At 38.7% G+C, this 16820-nt stretch overlaps 1 protein-coding gene across 5 annotated transcripts in view; it reads left to right on the top strand.

The window, feature by feature from the left end:
- Herc2 (HECT and RLD domain containing E3 ubiquitin protein ligase 2) overlaps nucleotides 1-16820 on the top strand; it is a 180137-nt gene that overhangs the window by 13300 nt on the left and 150017 nt on the right. For all 5 annotated transcript variants that reach the window (XR_009585525.1, XM_060367233.1, XM_060367235.1 and 2 more), the window contains 3 exons: nucleotides 3065-3179; nucleotides 7426-7563; nucleotides 16357-16576. Coding sequence is in view for 4 of the 5 variants with exons in the window: in XM_060367233.1 (XP_060223216.1) it covers nucleotides 3065-3179; nucleotides 7426-7563; nucleotides 16357-16576 (473 nt within the window). In the remaining variant the exon portion in view is untranslated. The remainder of the gene's footprint in view (nucleotides 1-3064; nucleotides 3180-7425; nucleotides 7564-16356; nucleotides 16577-16820) is intronic.

The raw sequence follows: 16820 nt of genomic DNA on the forward strand, positions 1-16820 counted from the left end.
TTGGGGTTCTCTCCTTTCAGATTACTCTAGCCTGTCAAGTTGAGCCAGAACAATCTCTATAGTCTTTTTCTCCAGTAGTAGCCCTCTGAGGACATTTAACTGTGAACTCTGAGGGACACTTACCTAAATCATAGCATTAGTGTAAATATCCGCAGTTAAAACTGAACCAATTCTTATTCTGTTTTTATTCTCTCCCTTTCTTCACCTTTCACATCTGATCTGACCACTTATCTGACCATTTATCCTTGTCTTGAATGATTGACTCTTGACTCTGACTTGTTCACTTTATGCTTTTGTAGTTCTTTCTCTTTCTTTCTCCTTTGTCATTGTAATCCCATGGAGGCTTGTAAGGCTCATGGGTTCCTCTGAGATCTGAATATAAAGGTTGAGCCTCAAGGCTGGGCCTCTTTGCCTGTAGCCTTTTTTTTTTTTTTTTGAGACAGGGTTTCTCTGTGTAGCCCTGTTTGTCCTGGACTTGCTTTGTAGATCAGACTGTCCTGGAACTTATAGCCATCCACCTGCCTCTGCCTCTTGGAGTGCTGGGATTACAGTTGTGTGCCACTGCACCCAGCTCCATTGGAAGGCATTAACTGCTGTTCTCTCACTTAGAGAGCCATGCCTTCCCATTCCCTTATTCAGCCTCAGAGTGGGAGCACTCACAGTGTACTTTCAGGAGGTCCTACCTCTCTCTTGCCAGTTGCTATTTTACCAAGGGCCTGTATTAGAGTTTTAAGCTATCTTATTAGTAATGTGAGTAGTAATAGCATAGTGCTGAGAAAAAGCACTATGGGATTAAGCAGAATGCCAAATTAGTTTTCTATTACTGTGTAACAAATCACTAAACACAAGAACACAAGTTTAACAACTTAAAACAATTCACGTCTATTCTGACATTTTGATGGTCAGGAGTCAGGCTGCAGTGTCGCTAAGTCTTCTGCTGGTTGGTTCTTGCTCTCATCTGTACCTCAGAGTTCTCACTGACAGCTCCTTGTGGTTGTTACTTGATGCCCAAGGCTTAAAGTCTGCTCTTGTCTGTTGGCATTCCACAGACCTTTATTTGTTACCTATAAGCCACAAGAGAGCCCCTCCTGAAGTTGTTTAGTCACTCTTGAAAGGACTTTCATTTGATCAGGTAGGTGCCAATGAATTGCTTACCCAGGAAGCAATAGACTTGGAACCTTAACACGTTTACTACCAGTTCACATTTGTCATAGAGCATATAGCATCTAACTACTGATGTGATACAGCATCTAATTTATGGGTCTTGCATGTAGTTTCTTAGAAGAGAACACAAATTGAATGTATATCCCAGAGGACCAGAATTTTGGGGAGCATTTTAACCTGTGTTATTGCTTATCATGAATAATTTTAAAAGTGAAATCTGAGTACTTACTTGCATAGATTAGGTGGGAAAGAACTATGAAGAACTGGACAGAGAGTATAGAAGTATTCAGGGATGGAGAAGTGGCTGAGCAGCTAAAAGTACTTACTGCTCTTGCAGAAGACATGGGTTTGGGTCCTAGGACCTACCTGGTGGCTCACAGCTTTCTGGAACTCTAGATCTAGGAGGTCCTATGCCCTCTTCCACCTCTGTGGGCTCCAGCACATATGAAGCAGACATAAACGTACACAAGTACACACCCATACACATAAAATAGTGTAGAAGAATTCAATAATGAGGGTATACATGACACATGACATCCTTTTGTGCTTAATTTATTTTAAAGAAACTGTTATTGAAGGTGGTGGTGCTTCATGAGGGTGCTAGCTCCCAATGAACAAGATAGAATTGTATTTGATAAAAAAAAAAAAAAGGGGTCCAGACCTATTTAGAAGATAAACAGATGGGCTAGAGAGATGGCTCAGTGGTTAAGAGCACTTGCTGCTCTTGTGGAGGACCTGTGGGTTTGGTTCCTTGCACCTACGTGTCTACTCACAGCTATCTGTAACTCCAGTTCTAGAGGTTTTAACATCTTCTGCTGGCTTCTATAGGACTATATGCACACAGTGCACTACATACATGCAGGCAAAACATTCGTACATATAAAATAAAATGAATAAATCTTAAAAAAAGAAAGTGAATAAATAGAAGGTTGTCTGTCTCTCCTCCTCCTCTGTCGTTCCCTTCTTAATTTCCTCCTCCTTCTTTCCTTCTTTCTTTCTCTTTCTTTCTTTTCCCTTCCTTCCTTCCTTCCTTCCTTCCTTCCTTCCTTCCTTCCTTCCTTCCTTCCTTCCCTTCCTTCCTCCCCTCTGTCCCCTCCCTCCCTCCCTCTCTCCTCCTTTTTCTTCTTCTTTTTTAATATGATTTCATTATGTAGTCATGGCTAGCATGGGACTCACTAAGTAGTGAAGGCCTCAAACTTGTATGATTCTTATGCCTCTGCTTCCCAAGTGCTGAGATAACAGGATTACAGCTGGGTTGAAGTAAGTCTTTTATAGTGCATCTGTAGGAGAGAAAATGGCTTCCCTCATACTGCAGTTTTCAGAGTGCATACCGCCTCTGGGTGTTTCTCATGCCTCCTTTCTCTGCTTTGTGCTGGCTGCTAACTCTGGGAATCCTTTTTCTGAAACAGATGTGGACAAACTAGGGTGTTTTTATTTTTTGTTTTTTCCCTTTGAATGTCATTACTTAGGCAGTTACTGTTGAGTGTTGCATTTGTTATTTATTGTGATTCTTACAGTTATTTTTAGCTTTGACAGAAATCTTGTCTTTGTTAGTTTTTGTGGAAGTTTCTCTGCATAGTTCTAGCTGTCCTAGAACTTGCTTTGTAGACCAGGTTGGCCTCGAACTTGGAGATCACCCTGCTTCTGCCTCTTAAGTACTGGGAGTAAAGGTATGTACCTTCACTGCCTGGCTTAGTTTTAGAGAGAATAGTTTTTCTCTTTACAGAAGAAGAGGTCATGAATTTGAGAGGGGGTAGGTGACACAGGAGTTGGGCAGAAGGGTAGAAATAATGTAGATAGAGTACTTGTGTGAAATTGTCAAAAATATGAAAAGTTTGAATAAAAAAGATACTGATTTCTGTGTAAGTTTATCTTTTTTTTTTTTTTTTTAATTTGCCAGCTTGCATTCACGAGAGATGGACTCTGTGGTCTGTGGAACGAAATGGTTAAAGATGGAGAAATTGTGTACACTGGAACAGAATTAACACAGAATCGAGAGCTCCCTTCTAGAAAAGGTAAGAATTTTTAATGGATACTTTTTTATTTTGTAAATACTATTATAATTTTATTTCAAAGTAAAAATTTAAAAATTACATGTGTGCATACAGGCATGGTGGTGTGCATGTAAGGGGACAAACACGTGAGAGTTGGTTCTCTCTGTTGCATGAGTCCTGTGGATTTAACTCAGGTTGTATGGTGTAGTGAGGAATGCCTTTGTTTGCTCAGCTATCTCCTCCTCCCCCTTTAAAAATAACCTTTATTTAGTTGTGTGTGGGCATTTTACAGAAACTTTGTAATGTGCTAGAAAACAGGAACACTTGAGCATTGGTTTTGTTTGTTTGTGTGTGTGTGTGTGTGTGTGTGTGTGAGCTTTGTTTTCCCTTTGGTGATTTTTGTGTAGATGTTAGTTAATAGTTTAAACTGTCCAGATTTTTTGTTTGTGTTAATTAATGTACAGCTTATTGGAAGTTATGTATAGCTTCTCCTTCTAATTTTGAGATGGATCGTCTCATAACTAACTATAAATATTGGTTATTGTGAAATTGGATGAAAATGATTCCTCTCATAAGGCTTGGATAGTTCAATTGATAAGGCTCCTGATCCTGAATCCAAGAAAATGATTCCTCTATGAACCTTTGTCAGTGAATGGTAATTCTGTATAGGCCTATAGTGATAAATTCAACACTGCTCATTTGTTTGTTTCTGCCTGGTGATTGAAATCAGCATCAGGACTTTAAAAAAACAGATGGATGCCGGCACCTGTTCCAAATGACGCTCATTGTAGAGTTTGATGAGTGTCATTCAAATCTAGAAAAGTTACTTTTAGAATGCAATTTTTTTAAAACTTTTTCGAGACAGGGTTTCTCTGTGTATCCCTGACTTCCTGGAACTCGCTCTGTAGACTAGGCTGGCCTGGAACTTAAGAGATCCATCTGCCTTTACCTCCCAAGTGCTAGGATTAAAGTTGTGCACCACTACTACCTGGCTTATTTTTAGAATGTATAGTTTTTCTCTCTTTTTTTGAACATAAAAAAAGATTTATGTATTTATTTGTGTATGCATTGTTGTGTGTGCTGGGCACCAGGTCTCATTATAAATGGTTGTAAGCTACCATGTGGTTATTGGGAATTGAACTCAGGACTCCTGGAAAAGCAGACAGTGCTCTTAACCTCTGAGCCATCTCTCCAGCCTAGTTTTTCTCTTTGGTGAATGAATTGTTATACTGTTGATTGGAAAGTGCATGAGGAAATGTATTATTAGCTTATTTTTTGGTTACATCATCTAGTAGAGTGAACCCTGTCTCTTGTATTTATGTGGAAATTTCCAAATACATGCAGAGTAACTGAAAGATATATACGCTGAGTGGATAAAAATTCATCTTACCGTTTGGCTTAACATGTTTATTATATCACTTGTTCATGAATGTGTCTTACCTGGCTTCCTGCTTATTGTTATCTTGAGTTTATTATAAAACGTTTTCATTTATTAGTGTGTGTGTAGGGAGGGTGTGTGTTTATGTTTGAAAGCAGTGTACACCTGGAGGTCAGAGAATAACTATAGGAGTCAGTTTTTGTTTTCCACCTTGATTTTCAAGACAGGGCCTTGTTCTGCTGCTCTGCATGCCCCAGGTTAGCTGGCCCCAAAGCTGACAGGAACAATACGAAACAAATTATAGTTTTTATATCAAACCTAGGGTCTCCAGCATGCTAGGCAAACACTGTGGGTCATGATAGGCAGACACTCTGCTGTGCCATCCTCAACCTACAAAACTTGTTTTAAATAGTAAAGCCTTTTAGTGTTAGGATATGCAGAAGCTATGGTTGATGTATAGAAAATGTTAACAGTACGACAGTTTGAGTTTAGCCCATAGTGTCTGACTAGACTATTATTTTTGTTTTCTTTGAATTCAGTCAATTTACTCCTCTTGGGCCCTTCTCCATTCAGTTATTAGCAGCCCTCTAGATCCTAGGCTCAGTAGTTTGAACAAGGTAGCCTTGGGTTGTTGGTACAAATGTCTTCATCTGAACTGGACAGGAATGTCTTAAAGTCCTGAGATTAGTCAGTTGCTAGCTGGTCCTCAGATAAGGTGACAAACTGGAATTTTTTTTCACAGCCCCTTAGGTTTGTTTTCCTGGGGCCTTCAGAATGTTAGCCCTGGCCCTTTTCTTCTCTGCAACAAGTGTGTGTGTGTGTGTGTGTGTGTGTGTGTGTGTGTGAGATGGAGAGAGAGAGAACATGTGTACAGGTGTACTGCTGGAGATGGAATATGTTTAGTAATGTGCTCTACTATTGAGCCACACCTCTGTATTCTTCCTAGTATTTCTTAATTTCTTTGTGTTTCTTAATAATTTGTGTTTTGTATCTAGTGTATCTTTTGATTCCTGCAGATGGGAAAAGGAGAGTGTATAGACACTAAAGTGAGTTTCTTTTCCTGTGAGCTGATGGTGCTTATTGTAATGTTAGTCATGCTCTTGAGGGACTTCATCTTATTCTTGCTGTAGTATTCTGATTTGTGCTCCTGAGAATAAAGCCTGAGGTGTGTTTGGAGATACTTCTTGTCTGCTTCTTGTTAGCTATCAAAAATTTTCCATGCTGAAGAAGTAAGTAATATGATATCTAATACAACAAACTTTAGCATATGTCTGGAATCCTATAGCTACCACCTTAATCTGGATACATTTTCATCATTGTTTAAACTCCCAGTGTTGTTCCTTTCATCCTCCTAGACCCTTCACCCACTGATCTGTTCATTATAGTGTTTCGTGTGCCTGCACTTTTATTTAAGTAGAATGTGAGGCTTTTTTGTTTATTTATTTTGTTCCCTTTTGCCATTTGATGTTGGTTCCAGAAAAATCCATTGCTAATATCTGAGGACAGAGATCCCAAGGTACCATGAAAAGGAAGAAAGGGAGGCAGACTGGGTGTGGTTTTTGGTGGTGACAAGACCAGTTGGATCGCACAGTTTGGGTCAAAAAGAGGGATGTGTTTATGGCTGGAGAAAAGTGACTTCATCATGGCTAGGATGTACTTGTTTATCTTAAGGCCATATCAAAGAATCAAGTGTGTCCTGGCAGCCAAGGTCTACTTATAAAAATCCATGTACTACTCTAGTGGTTTTGTGTATTATGGTTGGTAAATGAAGCATGAAAAACAAAATAGGGTTATTCTGTGGTGCCATGGTGGTTATGAGTTAAAATGACAGTAATATGGCCAAGCCGTATACATCAGGAAGGGAGAGGCTTGTGGGAATCTACTATTTATAGTCAAACCAATAGAAGTTGTGCATTACCCAGAGTCTGTTGCTTGTAATTGGCATCTGAAGTCGGGGCAGAGCCCTTAACCTGTGTGTTCTGTTCTAACTCCAGCTAGTTACTACCAGAATTAAATTAAACTGCTGATCATAGAGTTGGTGTAAATCCTACTTCAATGGTAATGGTCCTTAAATTTTATTTATTATTTGTGTGTGTGTGTGGTGTGTTTACATGCTATGGCATGTATTTGGGGATCACAGGAGCACCTCTGGGTTTTGGGGATTGAACTCAGATTGTCAGGCTTCAACTGAGCTGTCTTGCCATCTCAGTGATAGTGGTCTCTTTTACATTTATTTTTTAATAGTAGTCTCTTAAAGCATTGGTTCTCAGCTGGGCAGTAGAGGAGAACATTAGATAGTTAAAAAATGTTTTTAGTGTTTTATCTCTAATTATCCTTTGGTTATTCAGCAATTTTGAGTCACTGGATTAAAGCAATTTGTGTGAAGTTCAAATAGACAAATATTAAAGACAAATTTTCTCAGTTGTGAAATCTAGTAGGACATTGATAAAATCTTAAAAAAACCCTTCGTATGTTAAAGAATTTAAACATCCTTTTTATTGTATCCATTCATTCATTCATTCATTAATTCATTCCTAAGTAAACTATGCTGAGTCTTTTGTAGTTTTAATTCATGTGTTTTCAAATCGTAAAACATTGAGTTACTGTTGTTTGTGTGCTGTAGTAATTCTCCCATGCTTGGGAAGAACATTTATAGAGATTGATAAGATGTGCTCGCCCTTCCCCTTTCTCTTTCCTTCTCTCCTTCCCTTCCTTTCTGCTGTTCTTATTTTGAGACAGGGCCTTCCTCTGTAGCCCAGGCTGGCCTGGAACTTTCTGGGTGGCCTAAGATGACTTGAACTCATGGTGCTGGGGTTACAGGCGTGTGCCACGTAATGACTCTTGTAGTTTGAAAAACAATTATGGACTTGAACATTTTTAATTTTCTAGATGATGGTGTTGATACTCAGAGTGGAACCAAGAAAGAAGATCTTAATGACAAGGAGAAGAAGGAGGAAGAAGAGACACCTGCACCTGTGTATAGAGCCAAATCAATCCTGGAGAGTTGGGTGTGGGGCAAGCAGCCAGGTATTAAACTTTTTCACAGCAGTGAATCAAGTTTTTGTTTGTTAATGGAATTTTCTAACATTAAAACTCATTTTCATTACAGTAAAATATGTCTGATAAAATATAACCATTTTTTAAGCCTATAGTTCATTAAAAATACATTCATACTGTAGTACAAAATTACTGTCACCCATGTCCATTGAACATTACTCCCCACAGCCCCCAGGCAACTACAGTCATCTTTGATGTCTACACTTCACTGTTCAAAAGTACCACATATAAGTAGATTCAGATAGTATTTATTCCATTTTTTTGACTTATTTTGCATAGTGTACATTTACATTTATGGTGTGACCTTTTAGAGATTAACTATTTCACTCTTTATGTTAGTGTGCATATTTTGATTATATATTTACTAGTTGGTGTACTCTGTTACTTCTCCCTGTTGTTTTTTTTATGATAACCTTTATTTAAAATAGTATTAATCTAGAAAACTCATTTTACATGAGTTTACAAATAGTTATTAGAGTTAGAAACAATAAATAAATGAAATCAGAAAAAAAAACACTGTAGAAAAAAAAGGAACATTTCTGCATGTGAATAACAAAACACATTGTTAACCACCAAGCCTCTTTGTACTCCTCTGAAGGCAGTCTCTCTTAGTGAGTACCACTGTTAGCCTTGAGAGCTGATTCATTGTCATTGTCCCCTGAGTAGATGAATACTGCTGCCATAAACATGCTTCTTCAGTCTCTGGTTAAGGTCACTGCTTTTAGTTCTGTATGTATTAACTAGGAACAATGGATTGTATCAAAATACTGTGATTAACTTTTTCTTTTTTTAACTTTTTTTAATTTTAATTTTTAATATTAATCACAGGTTATTTACTTTGTATCCCAGCCATAGCCCCCTCCCTCAATCCCTCCCAATCCCACCCTCCCTCCCTTATCCCCTCCCTCCTCCCTTTCCAAGTCCACTGCTAGGGGAGGTCCTCCTCCCCTTCCATCTGACCCTAGCTTATCAGGTGTCTTCAGGACTGGCTGCCATGTCCTCCTTTGTGGACAGAGACTGTTCCTCCCTTGGGGGTGGGGAGATAAAGGAGCCAGCCTTTGAGTTCATGTCAGAAATAGTTCCTGTTCCCCTTACTAAGGAACCCACTTGGTTACTGAGCTACCATGGGCTACATCCCAGCAGGGGTTCTAGATTATATCCATTCATGGTCCTTGGTTGGAGAAACAGTCTCATAGAGCACCCCCATGCCTTGTGGAGCTCCTGTCTTCTCTAGGTCATACTAACTCCCCCTTCTTTCATATGATTCCCTGCACTCTGCCCAAGGTTTGGTTATGAGTCTCCACATCTGGTTTGATACACTGCTAGGTAGAGTCTTTAGAGGCCCTCAGTGGTAGGCTTCTGTCCTGTTACTTGTTTTCTCCTACTTTCCCTGTCCATCCCATTTGTGTTTCTAAGTGAGGACTGATCATCTCTAGTGCTTTCTCAGACAATTAGGAAAAGCGCTTCCTCAAGATTCAGCTATACCACTCCTAGGCATATATCCAAAAGAAGATCAAGTATACAACAAAGACATTTTCTCAACCATGTTTGTAGCAGCTGTATTCGTAATAGCCAGAACCTGGAAACAAATCAGATGTCCATCAATGGAGGAATGGATATAGAAGTTGTGGTACTTTTACAAAATGAAATACTACTCAGAAATTAAAAACAAGGAATTCATGAAATTTGCAGGCAAATGGTGGGATCTAGAAAAGATCATCCTGCGTGAGGTATCCCAGGAGCAGAAAGACACACATGGTATATACTCACTTATATAGACCTATAAGATAGGATAAACATACTAAAATATGTGCACCTAAAGAAGATAAACAAGAAAGAGGACCCTGAGTAAGATGATCAATCCTCACTTTTTTAACTTTTACTTTTTAAATTTATTTATTTTATATCTCAAGGTGCCTCCTTCCTCCTATCCCCCAGTCTCCTCTCCTTTCCTCTTCCCCTCTCCCTTTCCCCAAGAAAAGGAAAGCCCCTTCCCCCATATCAACTCTCCCCAGCACATCAAGTTTCATCAGGACTGAGCATATCTTCATCTACTGAGGCCAAGCAAGGCAGCCCTGCCAGGGAGAAGTGATCCAGAAGCAGGCAATGGAGTACATGTTAGAAATAGCTCACCCCTCACACCACTTAGCAGGCAATCCACATGAAGACCAAGCTGCCCATCAGCCACATATATGCAGGGGGCTTAGGTCCAGATAGTGCATGCTCCTTAGTTGATGTCTTACACTCTGTAAGCCCCCAGTGTCATTAACTGTTTAAGGCACTAGTATAGTGTTTTCCAGAGTCCACATTATTTTTCATTCTTTGAGCAGTATACAAGGGTTCTAGTTTCTCCAGGTCTTTGCTGTTTTCCTTTTGATAATATCCACCCCATGAGTATGAAATGGTGTGTTAATATTTGATTTGTATTTATTAATGGTCTAGTGATGTTGAACATTTTTTTCATATGCCTACTGATCTGTAAATGTTTGTTGGAGAAATATTTATTCAAGTCTTTGTTCACAAAAATATATATTTTTTCCTTTTTTAGTTATATGTATTATTAGCATTTTAAAATTCATCTCTTCTTTTTATCCAAGCAAGCAAAACTTACACTTTTCTTTTTTGGTCTTCTTTTATTGTATTTAATTTTTTTAAATGTTTGATGCATTTTTGTTTCAAAAATTTGTTTTCATCTGTGTTGGGGCTTGATCCCAGGGTCTTGTACAAGGTAAGCACATGCCGTATGATTAAGGTATATTATTAGATGCCAGAAAGGTTTCAATTCACAAAGAAAATATGAAATTTTCTTGTGAAAATTCATAGATTATAAAGACATGATTGTCTTCCACAATTATAGTTTTATCTTGAGGATTTATTGCTTTTATGAGTTTGGTAAGTATATTTAACCTTTTGTTCCTTCTATGCATATAAATATAAATGTGTGGTTTAATTAAGTTTAACCTGTACTAAATAATAGTTCACAGCTCAGTGTTTTTATCAGGTAGCACTGATTACATAAGTACACTTACGTTTTTGTCTGGCACATATTAGTTTAATTCAGACATTTGATTCTTATTTTGATCATAAATTTTTAGAAGTTATTAGTTTATATTTTTCAACTGGTTTAATTGATGTTATCCCATTGTTTTCACTGATTTCTGATCTAATCTTATTATTATTTTTGTTCATGCTTGTTCTTTGTTGTACTCTCTGTGGCTAACATTAATTAATTAGTTAATTCCATTATTCATGTGTAGGAACTCAGAGGACAGTTTTCAATAGCCAGTTTTTTTCTTCTATCACATGGATTCTGTGAATTGAACTTGGGTTGTCAGGCGTGGTGGGAAGTACCTTTATCTTTTTTTTTTTTAAGCTAGAGGCTTTGATTGTGGATTTTGAGCTTTCATCTTTTCTGATATTTGTTCATCTTCCAGCAGTGTTGCCATCTTGCAGATTTGTAAATGTGTTTTCATTTTTTTCTTTAAAATTTATTTTAATTCACTTTATATCCTTGTTGTAGCCCTAGCCCTCCTTCCTTCCTAGCCCCAATCTCCCTTCCTACCCCCTCCCCACTCTCCTTTTCCTCAGTTGAAAATTGTTTTTAACTTTGGAAATGTGTTACTTAATTTCCAAATACTAGGGAACTTTAATGTACTTGTTTTTAATAATTACTAATTTAATTTTGTTGGGCTAGTAAACTATTTTGTATAATTTTACTCCTTTTAGATTTGGTGAATGCCGTGTTACAGCTTAAGATATAACCTTCCCTGTTGACTGTTTCAGATGTACTGGCCAAGAAGAGTGTACATTTTTCTGCTTTGTGAATCTTTTTGGTGTTGTTGTTGGCTTTTGTTTTGTTTTGTTTTGAGATGTTTCTCTGTGTCTTCCTGGTTTGTCCTGGAACTCACTCTGTAGAACAGGCTGGCTTTGCACCCACAAGAGATCCATCTGCTTCTGCCTCCCAAGTGCTAGGATTAGAGGAGTGTGCTACCACTGCTTGCCTTGCTCTGTGAATTTTTAACAGGATGTTGTGATTTACAGTTCTGAGGATATAAGCCAAGCTGTACGTGTTAGGTAGCCCTTGTTACAACCCAAGCCTTATTATTTGAATCTTTTTTTAAATTTTTATTAATTACACTTTATTCACTTTGTATCTTTCCATAAACCCCTCCCTATTATTTGAATCTTATAGGTTCAAGTTAATTGATACTATCTAAGCTTTCTTTGCTGGTAAAATTTAAAAATCAAAATTAGCATATAAGTTGTTACATATCATTATGACTTTTGAATATTCAGAACATATTTATTTGTAAAAGCAAAAAATTAGAAACAGCCCAAACCTCCATCAGCATAATTGTGGGGTCTCTATGCCATGACTACAAAGGGAATGAAAAACAGACACAGCAGGGATTAAAACAGTAATACTGAATGAAGGAAGATGGTCAGTAAAATTCTTTCCCCTGGGGAAATGGAAACATTTAACCCTTTCCTCATAAGGTCCCAACCAAAGTGATTCCACTAAGTTAATTCTGGGGAAATAATGAGTTTATTGGGCTTACTTTCAGAGCATAGGTGAGCATGGGTGCCCTAAAGGAGCCCCATTAGAAAGTTTATACCCAGCATGGACGATGCCTTCCTCATAGTTGCATAGATGGAGCCACATTCCTTATTCTTCCCCAGCCTGTATGCCCTAGTTCCTCCCTGAGAAGCTGAGGCAGAATTGCATCCAAATTGCTGGGAATTGCTGCAGTGGCTAGAACTTCAGGTGAGGGTCCAGTGACTGACCCTGCCCTCTCCTATGAGGGAATGTCATGATATTTTCAAACAAAGCATGTTGTAGTGCTCCTCCTCACCTCTTTTGTAAGCCATTTTTTTAAAAACATCTTTCATGTCCCCTATGTCCTTTTAGCCACCCCATTCTCTTTTGCCACCTGCTATTATCTTTTGTGGTCTCCTTTATAGTTTTTGGCACTTTAACTTCACTTATACCTGTTTATATGCATACATGAATACATTATAGGTTCTGATCCTCATGGATCACATACGATATTTGTTATTTGAGTTTGGATCACTTCACTTAATATTATACTTTGCAGATCCATTCATTTTCTTTCAAATTTCATTATCTCATTTTTCTTCATGGATAATCATGATGCCATTATGTATACACACCACATTTTGATTATCCATTCATCTCTTGATGGACATTGAGATTCTTCCTATTCTGTACATGATTGGGAGAGGAATTGCATGAATACTCAAGACTGGATTGTCACTTCAGGATAGCATATGTTGACACTCTGTGCTATCTCAGGTTGTTTTCTAGTTTGAAGGATGTAGGTCATGAGATAACACAAACGAGTAGGGAGAAGGATGGAATGGTTTGTTCTGTTTTCAAGCTTGTCTTTTTTTGTCATAGATACCTTTCTCACCCAGTGCATGAGGTGAGAATGCATTGCTGTGTATGGCCTTCTCATACAGTGCGGGCATTTAGGGTGTGCAGTGCTTTTGTTTTATAGGTAGAATTTTAGACTGCTTATAACCATTTACAGGTTCTATTTTATAAATTTGTGGGTTTCAGATGTGCTTGCTAAAAGTAGTCAGCAAGAAAGACTGCTTGTTTACACATAACTGGAGTTTATGTATAGGAATTCTTCCTCTATGCAGGACCGTGCATATAGGAAGAATTCCTCTATGGAATTAGGCCCTGTCCTCTGTTTCCTTCATTTTTCTACTGTCTCTTTGTGGTGAGAGAGAAATAAATTGAAGTCTGACTGAATTCTTCCTCTATGCACCCTTGATTAGGCCCTGTCCTCCATTTCCTTTTTCTGCTGTCTCTTTGTGATGAGAGAGAAATAAATTGAAGTCTGACTGCTTTTCTTCTCTTTTGCTAAGAGTATTGAAGCCTTTAGTGTTAATCGTGGACTTTTCTTTCAGTTCTTCAGGCTTTACTTCATGCATTTTTAAAACTCAATAATGAACTACATGAACAGTTAGGATTGTTTTTTCAGACTGGCAGAAGGGAAAGATTAAAACATTGAAATTCCATCTCACCCCCAGATAGAATGCATATCATTCAGAAAACAAATGACAAATGCTGATGAGGTGTGGCAATAAAGGAACCTGTGTACATTATACATTGCTGATGAGACTATAAGTTTGGCCACTAAGGAAATCAGTATGGAGGGCCACCTCTTCCCTCACCAAAAAGAAGAAATACCGTGTATCTGCCATGTAGAAATTTTGCTTTTCTGCCTTGAGACCATTGTCAAGTTCAGGGTGTTGATCATCTTGTTTTCCATGACCGTCAGCTCTTAGGCATTTCAGTTTTAGATTGCCAGTATGCAGGCCTGGCATCCTACCACAGTGCCTGTTGGCATGGAATGAAGTTGAGTCCTGGGCGGTGGTGAGATGTAGCTTATAATGCTTTCTAAGAACTCTTTGGAAAGCATGCTCAGGTGATGGGTAGCCAGAAAATTGATATCTTCCATTCAAGGGGTGTTGGTTGTGGCTTTGTGATTGTCTGTGAAGAGTCTAAGGCTTGGAGGCTGATGACTGCTGTGGTAAAGACAGAACATAAACACAGGAACAGTGTTAGCATGGGGCTTCTTGAGAGCTAACTTAACTTACAAGTGTAATTTTGTGTAGTTAATAACTTAGTTGCTAGGCCAGATTATTTTAATTAAATTTTTATTAATTACAGTTTATTCACTTTGTATCCCTGCTGTAGCCCCACTCTCATTCCCTCCCAATTCCACCTTCCCTCTCTCATCTCCCATGCCCCTCTCCCAAGTCCACTGATAGGGAAGGTCCTTTTCTCTTTCCTTCTGATCCTAGCCTATCAGGTCTCATCAGGACTGGCTGCATTGACTTCTTCTGTGGCCTGGCAAGGCTACTCTCCCCTCAGGGGTAGGTGGTCAAAGAGCCAGCCACTGAGTTCATGTCAGAGACAGTCCCTGTTCCCCTTACTAGGGTACCCACTTGGATACTGAGCTGCCATGGGCTACATCTGAGCAGGGGTTCTAGTTTATCTCCATGAATGGTCTTTGGTTGGAGTATCAGTCTCAGAAAAGACCCTGGGCCCAAATTTTTTGGTTCTGTTGCTCTTCTTGTGGAGCTCCTGTCCTCTCCAGGTCTTACTATCTCCCCCTTCTTTCATAAGATTCCCTGCACTCTGCCCAAAGTTTGGTTATGAGCCTCAGCATCTGCTTTAATGCCCTGCAGGGTAGTCTTTCAGAGGCCCTCTGTCGTAGGCTTCTTTCCTGTTTCCTGTTTTCTCTTTCTTCCAATGTCCATCCCATTTGTCTTTCTGAGTGAGGATTGATCATCTTGTCCAGGGTCCTCCTCCTTGCTTAGCTTCTTTAGGTGTACAGATTAGTATGTTTATCCTATATTATATGGCTCATATCCACTTATAAGTGTGTATATACCATGTGTATCTTTGTGCTTCTGGGATACCTCACTCAGAATGATCTTTTCTAGATCCCACCATTTGCCTGCAAATTTCATGATTTCCTCTTTTTTGATTGCTGAGTAGTATTCCATTGTGTAAAAATACCACAATTTCTGTATCCATTCCTCCGTTGATGGACATCTGGGTTGTTTCCGGGTTCTGGCTATTATGAATAAAGCTGCTACGAACATGGTTGAACAAATGTTCTTGTTGTGTACTTGAGCATATTTTGGATATATGCGCAGGAGTTGGTATCTTGAGGAAGCGCTATTCCTAATTGTCTAAGAAAGCCGTCAGATTGATTTCCAAAGTGGTTGTACAAGTTTAGGCTAGGGTTTTTAAAGTTATTCTATTCATGTCATTGTCTGTAGATACTTAAAGAAAATCTCATGAAAAAAATTCAAGCATTGACTAGAAAAAAGAGCTTAAGCTATTAAGCTATACAAGTAGTCATACAACCTGACTACTTTATTTTCCAATAAGATAGTTCCATAATATATTTCTTTCAGTAGTTATTCATAGTAAATTTATTAAAACATTGCTTTTGGGTTTGGGGTGACTTAGCTACAGCATACATGAAAAATAAATGAGGTGTGGTGGCTCACAGGAAGATCACTTGGGCTTGCTGCTGGCCAGCCAGCCTAGTATACTTGGCATGTTCCAGGCCAGCGAGAAACCTTGTCTCAAAAAACAGGTAGACAGCATATGAAGAATGACACCCGAAGTTGTCCTCTGGCCTATGCATACATGTGCACTGCGTATACATATGTACTGAAGTACATGCACACGAACATGAACACATGCATGCATGCATTCACACCCCCCACCCCTCGCCCGTGCATATGAGAGAAAAATATTGTTTTTAGTTTGATCTTAGTTGTATAGCAACAACTATACAACAACTTCCCCCGCCCTAGGAAGTAAGCTACTGAGAAGTTTGACTTTATAGTTTTGAGGATCTCTTTATTTGTTTGGGCTAAGCCTTAAACCCAGTGCCTTGAGCATGCTAATCAAGTGTTTTGTAGTCCTGCAGTTTTGTATGAGCATCTTGTACATGATTACAGAAAAACAGCGTACAGTGGAGGCTGTGTTGCGCTTTCGCTGTGTGATTTTAGTTAAATTATGTAACCTCTCTGTGCCTGAGCTTCCTATGTGGACATACAGTACTACCAGCTAATACATGCACAATGTTTAATGCTTTGGGCAGTATTGTATACTTGAGTATTTTCTATTGTCATACTCTAATTTCTCAGTATTACTACCATGCCCAAGCAACTGATGAGTTAGAATGTTTTCTTATCTTGTTTCAGATGCGAATGAACTGAAGGAGTGTCTTTCTGTGCTGGTTAAAGAGCAGCAAGCCCTGGCTGTCCAGTCAGCTACCAGTACACTGTCAGCCTTGAGGTTGAAGCAGAGGCTGGTGATCCTGGAGCGGTATTTCATTGCCTTGAACAGAACTGTTTTCCAGGAGAATGTCAAAGTTAAGTGGAAAAGCAGCAGCATTTCTGTGCCTCCCTCGGAGAAGAAAAGGTAATAATAAAATGGAACAACCCCTTTGGCATCTTCTTGTAAGTTCCAGCTCGTTTTAAAAAGACAGTTTCTCTAATATTAAAGATCCTTTTAGACATATGATTTTTGATTTGTGGGTATTTATTAATATATCAGCATGTTTCTTTCATGGTAGTAACCAGTAACTACTAAAATATTTAAGGCTCATGTAAAATTGCATTTTTTTCTCAATGTAACTGAAAATTCTTTTCTATAGAAGAACAGA

This window comes from Meriones unguiculatus, chromosome 14 (assembly GCF_030254825.1).
Source record: "Meriones unguiculatus strain TT.TT164.6M chromosome 14, Bangor_MerUng_6.1, whole genome shotgun sequence".
Classification (NCBI taxonomy): domain Eukaryota; kingdom Metazoa; phylum Chordata; class Mammalia; order Rodentia; family Muridae; genus Meriones; species Meriones unguiculatus.